Source organism: Melospiza melodia, chromosome 16 (genome assembly GCF_035770615.1).
Source record: "Melospiza melodia melodia isolate bMelMel2 chromosome 16, bMelMel2.pri, whole genome shotgun sequence".
Taxonomy (NCBI): Eukaryota; Metazoa; Chordata; class Aves; order Passeriformes; family Passerellidae; genus Melospiza; species Melospiza melodia.
The window spans coordinates 14040947-14047110 of NC_086209.1; the positions used below are offsets into that span (position 1 = coordinate 14040947).

The 6164-nt window shown below is 51.9% G+C and overlaps 1 protein-coding gene across 1 annotated transcript; it reads right to left on the minus strand.

Moving 5' to 3' along the window:
- Nucleotides 1–654: 654 nt before the first annotated feature.
- On the minus strand, nucleotides 655–5293 carry MMGT1 (membrane magnesium transporter 1). Its single transcript, XM_063170722.1, has 4 exons — nucleotides 5210–5293; nucleotides 4624–4676; nucleotides 3703–3806; nucleotides 655–2767 (listed from the first exon to the last, which is right to left on the minus strand). Exons 1-4 carry the CDS (start codon nucleotides 5289–5291, stop codon nucleotides 2605–2607), a joined length of 402 nt encoding a protein of 133 aa, XP_063026792.1. The 5' UTR covers nucleotides 5292–5293; the 3' UTR covers nucleotides 655–2604.
- Nucleotides 5294–6164: the final 871 nt, after the last annotated feature.

Genomic DNA, 6164 nt, shown 5'->3' on the forward strand with positions numbered 1-6164 from the left:
GGTGTTTTCCCCTTGTGTGCTGTGCTGGGTGCAGAACTGCAGCAGCACAGAAAGCAGATGAGGGGTGAGTCTGCTGCTGTCTCTGGTGCAATCCTGATGGATGTTGTAGTTGAGCAAACTCCTCCAGTGCTTTGCTAACTTTTCAACCTCCCCCAGTGGAAAAGCAGAGCAAGGAGTGGAAAGTGATCTTGCTCAAGTGTAGGATTTTAACTATCACCCGCCCCGGGAGCAGCCTCAGTGTTTCCCCCAGTGACTGTTGCAACACCAGACCTTGCAGGAGCCTGTCCCTGTGGGCTGGCAGGGTACATTAGCACATGGCAGAAAAGCCTTTACTGTGGTTAAACTGAAGACAGAAAATATGTCAGCTCTGCCAGAGAGGATGACGAGGAGCCTCAAAGGCAAGCAGATCCCCAGGCTGGTAATATTTCCCTCCTCAGTGTTTTACTCAGCTACTTGAAGCTATTTTGATCCCCCCCTTCTGATCTTATCTCCCAGTAATGAACACCAGGCCAGACAGCACTCTCTCAGCAGACAGAGCTGCCATAATTAAGGCAATCACTTCATGTCAGTGCTGGGCAGTCACTTTTAAATAGTCACCCACCAGGGATTTGCTGCAGCAGGCTGCAGGATGATCAGAAATAAACAAACAAACACTTTAAGGATATCAATTTTTATTTGACATTGTGAGATCAATAAGAAAAAATAATTTGTACAGCTTTGTGATAGAACTGCTGCTGCTGCAGAGTGAGGCTACTCCTCACCAGAAGGGCCCTGAGGCAGCCCCAGGGTGCTCCCAGCAGGACCTGCTCTGAGCAGCAGGTGATGTTCTCCCTGTCCCAGCAGCACCTCACACCTCAGGCAGGTCCTGCAGCCTTCCAGCAGCACAAATGAGGCTTCTCAGATGTTTGTGTAAGCAGCTCTGCTCTAAGGCCCTCTGCAAGGGGCTCAGTGCAACCACGGCTGCAGAACCCATCTGTGACAGTGCTTACTGAGCTCCTGTTGTGCTTCTCCTTCGCTCTGCTAATTCTGCCTCTCCTCTGCCCCACGAGGTCACCTGGCCTTGTTCAGCCTCCCCTCAGTGCCAGCCCTGCTCCCCAAGGAAACAGCTCTGTCCCCAGTGAGGGATGACACAGTACTATTTCTGAGGCCTTTGGTGCTGACACCAGCAAGAGGGGAACCAGGACACTTTAGGAACTCATCCTGCAGCTCAGATGCTTTCAGCTGGCAGAGGAACCCTTTTTAGTCAAACCCAGATGCTTTAGAGTGATTGTAGAGCAGCAGCCATGGATATTGCTCGAGCACTGGGGCACCCACTCCATAGGACGGGCAGAGCTAGAAAAAGAGACTTGGGTTTACACAGTATTTTTGCCAAGCTTTTTGCCTTTGACAGTTTTTAACAGTTTAAAAAAAACACCAAACACAACTCAACAGATGCCAGGACAAAAGGCTGAGTTCCCACTGTGTCAGTGAAACATCCTCCAACCAAGCCAAATTTTTGCTGGCCCCACCAGTATCTCACCCTACCCTCCCTCTGCTGCATCAGGGAGGTGAAAAACCAGACCAAGAGATTTTAGCATTGATTCAGCCCCTGAGGGGGGATAAGAATTTAGACATAAGTAAGAGTTAAGGACAGTATGATCAGTTCTAATACATGAAATCAAGACAGTAATATTAAATCAACAAGGGGCTCAGCTGGAAAAATCAAGGTGGAAGGCTCTGTTGGCAGAAAAGGGGTGGCTGTCCTGGGTTAGTGCCAGCAAACAGAGCAAGCTGCTGGACCCTACCCCTGGACAGTTCTTATTGATACTTAAATATGAAGATAACTTGGAGGTTGTACCTGGTGCCAATGCCATGTTCAGCACGTACACAATGTTCAGCATTCCCCAGTTCACAGCTGGAGAATGTGGAGTGTGAGCTGCCTCCCCACACCAGCACCAATCACAGCCACAGCCCAGGCAGCCTGGGGCAACTCACATGAAACAAAGGAGGGCAACGAGGAAATAACATGGTAGTGAAAAACCAGGAAAAAAAGAGTAACCCTTCACACAACTGTTTTTCAGCATTATAAAAAAAATAAAAATGAAAGCAATCTCTTTGACTTCCCCTGCCACACCGTGCTGGTGTCCCACAGGCATTCTAGGATCAGGTGCTGCCCCTTTTTCTGCTGTTCAGTGATGAGTGCACACAGCATTTCTGAGGGGATCCATAGACTGTAGTGCAAGCAAACTGAGAAAATAAATACACTCAAACATTCCCTCCTGTCAAAGAACATTAATTGCAGGAAAAACTAGCTTGCTTTTTGTTTTAACTGTAGTTAAGTTAGCTGCAACTCATTTTAATATCTGAAACTTTGAAGATGGGTTTCACAGCATAACTGTAGAATTTACACTGCATTGCCAATCCACAATTCAGTCATTCTCATTAACAGTGTACAAAGAAGGTCATTAGTTTATATATATATATTTATATATATATATATATTTTATAAAGTCTGGAAGATCAATATAAATACTGCTCCAGATATTAAAAAAAGTGTTTACATCCCCGACTTGAATATTACATCTCAGTGTCCTGGGTTATTTATTGGTGTCATCTGGAAAAGTCTTAGCGGCGCAGAGGTTCAAGTTTTCGAAATTTCAGTGCCGAGCTGGATGACAAAGCATCTTGGTTTGAAGAAGAATTCACTGTGTCTGGGGACTGGAACAACACTCTACCACGATGATTAAATACATAAAAAGATGGATGGTTCCTTAATGTGTCAAATGTCCTTCAAAATAAATGCAAAAAGCCAAGGTTAACACTCTCTCAGAGCAGGGATTTTAGAGCAGTCAGTCTGGGGCCTATTGACTTTGGAGTTTTCAATCCAAACTCGTGCTTGCTTTTAAGTTTCCTAAACTAAACCAGGGAGGAAATACACAGTTGTGAAAAAGCCCACAAGATGTCCACGTGACAAACTTCCCCTTCCTCCCTGGAGCCCAGGGGCAGCCTGTGGGTGCTGCTGCAGACACACCACGTGCCAGCCTTTGTTCAGCTGTCACTGGTGTCACCACCCCGATGGTGCTCAGCTTTCCACCCCACTGGGAGCCTCATATCTGAAATATCAATTATGTGACTTTTTCACTTCCCATGCTCCCCTGTGGTTTTGGAAATGGCCTGAGAGGCAATATCTGCCCACCCAATTTCCTGTCAGAATCAGAGAATATTCTGAGCTGGAAGGGACCCACAAGGATCATTGAGTCCAACTCTGAAGAGAACAGCTCATAAAGCAGCTGAACCTACGACCTTGGCATGCTCTAACCAACTATCCTCTTCAAAATCTTGGCCCAAAATCCCTGATTTTCTGAAAGTCTTTCAGATGTCCTGCCTTGAATCTGCTGTGTGAGACTCCAGTGAGTCAGACTTGCAGTCTGAGACTGTCTCCTGACAGCAGGTGGTGATTCCTGAGCTCCACTTCCCACCTGCACATTTCATTCCTCTACCAAGTCTGCACAGCAGGATTTCACATGAGGAAAAGCAAGAAATTCATCTGATTTCTACCTGTTACCTAACTCTTCCTAAAACTCAAGACACTGTTGGCTTTTGCAAGTGTGGCTGTTCCCCTGGGGTCACTGCCTATGGCATGCATTGAGCTAAAGATGAGTGATTTCAGTTTGGACAGAGAAGCAGATACCAGTGTGTGCAAAAAGAAGAAGTAAAACATACTTATTTTTGAGTTCTGAAGTGGCATCCATGTCTTTAAACTCCCCTGCAATATGTGCTATCCCATAGCAGGTGACTGCAAAGGCCAGCAGAGTCTGCAGGACTATCTGCAACAGAGGGAGCACAGGGCAACACACACATCAGCAGCTGTTCTACACATTTACCAAAAACCTCAGCTTTCACACAGCACCTCTGCTGCTTTTCATCCAGGGCCAGCAAACAGAGGTGGGCAATCCAGCAGTGGGGAACCTGAGGCACAGGAGAAATAAAATTCCCTCCTATTTGCAGAGCAGAGCTCCAGCTGCCCCTGCACAGGTCGGGGTTGCACCAAGTGAATTGACTCACATGGCTCCTCAGCACCAGCCTGAGACCAAACCCTGTGTTCTGTGCTCTCCAGGACCCAAATTCCTGCCAGGAACACGTGCCTGCCTCTCCTGGGCACCTGATCTCCCTGCCCTTCTGATTAAGCAGAGAGGGAACAGATAAGTGAAGTGGAAATTTGAAAAGCAAGCCAATAAAGTAAATAAAAGCCCCCTTCCTGAAGCAGGTTGTGCTGGGATCAAACAGCCACACTGGATAAACACGTGCCAGCCACCCAGAGCCAAGGGGTGCAGGATGTTTATGCTGCAAAGGAGGTCATGGATGAAAAACCTCTCTGAGTTGCATCCAGGGAATCCTGGACAAGATGCTCAAGGATTGTTTAAAAGACAGGGAGGTGTGGATCTGGGGTTTGGTTTCACTGACAATACAATACACTCAGGAAGTTGAGATGAAAGACATGGTTCTTTCTGGCAGTGGGAGCTCTAGTGAAAATGCAGCTTAAAAACTGCTTTATCCTTTATACTTGCCTAGCACATTAAGACGAAGCAACTGAGAGACTAAACCACCCCACAGTCACACCTTTCACACATGGCAAAAACTTACATCTATGGGCAACGTTTCATCTTCCTTTTCTGTCAACCTCATGTAAGAACGATCTACAAAACAGAAACACAGGCACGCATCAAACACTCCGTGCATGCAAACAAATAGCCCGACAACAACAGGAACCCCCAGAGAAACGGCTGCAGAGCCACGGGGCAGCCTGACCTGCCCGGGCCGCCCCCGGTGCCGCTGCTCCGGAGCGCGGCTCATCCGCCCGCAGGCAGCCGGGGGGCAGCGGGACGGAAGAGGCCAGGCTGAAGCCGCGACCCGGCCGGGGCAGCTCCCCCTTCCCACCCTCCGTTCTCCCCTCCCTTCCCGGCTGCTGCGGGCCGAGCCCCGCGCTCCCCCCGGGGGCCCCGCTCTCCCCGCAGCCCGGCCCGGCCCAGCCCCGCTCTCCCCGCAGCCCAACCCGGGGGCTCCGCTCTCCCCGCAGCCCGGCCCCAAGGGCAGGGCCGCCCCCGCGGGCGGGCTCGCCCCTCCGGACGATGATGATGATGCCGGCCCGGCCCGGCCCCCGCCCCGGGAGCTCCCCGAGGGCCGCGCGGCGGTGCCGGTGCCCCGGGGCGCCCCCCCGGCGGTGACTCACGCTGCGCCGCCGAGAAGGCCGCGTGTGCCAGGGCGAACAGGCCGAGCCCCACCAGCCCCTTCCACACCGACCCCGCCGCCATCGCCGCCCGCCGCCGCCAGGGCGCCCCGGCGCGCGATGATGGCGTCACCCGGGGGGGCGGGGCCAGGCCGCGCCCGAGCAGAGGGGGCGGGGCTTCAGCGCCAGGGGGCGGGGCCAGGCCGCCGCTTTCCCACGCGGGGCCATTGATAAAATGCCAGGGCGTGGGTGGATCCCGAGGTCCTGAGGACAAGGGGTCCATCGACCCCCCGAACAGGCCCCTTCTCTCCATCAGACCCCTTCCAGCCGAAAACAGAGCGTAGGGTCAGTGGTACCCAAGTTAATTCCCACTTTCCACGTGTTTAACCTCAAAGCTTGAGAAACCGGTGCAAGCAAGAACGGGGTGAAGGGATGCACACAACACGTGCTGGACGGACGGCCCTGGCCGAGCCAGGCTTGGGGCAAAGCGAGGAAACACCATGGTCCCATACGGCCAAGCATCCTGGGTCTTCCATGCCCCCAAGGCACAAAGGCAATTCTTTGAGGAAATTTCCTACAAGTCACCTTTAAGTTGATCACTGGCATTCATTGCAACCCTTGACCCACCAGCTCCATGCATCCTCCCACTATTTCTTGGTAAAAATGCTGGGAAGTTTACCCTGACCCCCCTTCGTGGCTGACGGCGGCTCTTGGCACCAAACACACGCCTGGGCACGGTGTGAAGGCATGGAAGGGACACCCGTGTCTCCATGAGCCGGGGCGTGTCCTGCAGGACATCCCTCCCACCCACAAACAACACCCTGCCACAGATCTATTTGGGGATTTCTCTTTCCTCTTGCAAACCCCTTCGAGCTCTGATCGCCTTCCCCCTTCTCGCATCCCGTTCCCTGGGGCTCGTCCCAGTGCTCACGGCAGCCCCCGGCCCGCCTTCCCCTCC

Excerpts from the sequence above, each read along its gene's own strand:
- MMGT1 (XM_063170722.1), bottom strand. The coding sequence starts at position 5,291 with ATGGCGGCGGGGTCGGTGTGGAAGGGGCTGGTGGGGCTCGGCCTGTTC. Across the intron at positions 3,807-4,623 it reads ATGAAACGTTGCCCATAGAT|ATAGTCCTGCAGACTCTGCT; the intron begins GTAAGTTTTTGC and ends CCTCTGTTGCAG. Across the intron at positions 2,768-3,702 it reads ACTTCAGAACTCAAAAATAA|GACATTTGACACATTAAGGA; the intron begins GTATGTTTTACT and ends TTTATTTTGAAG.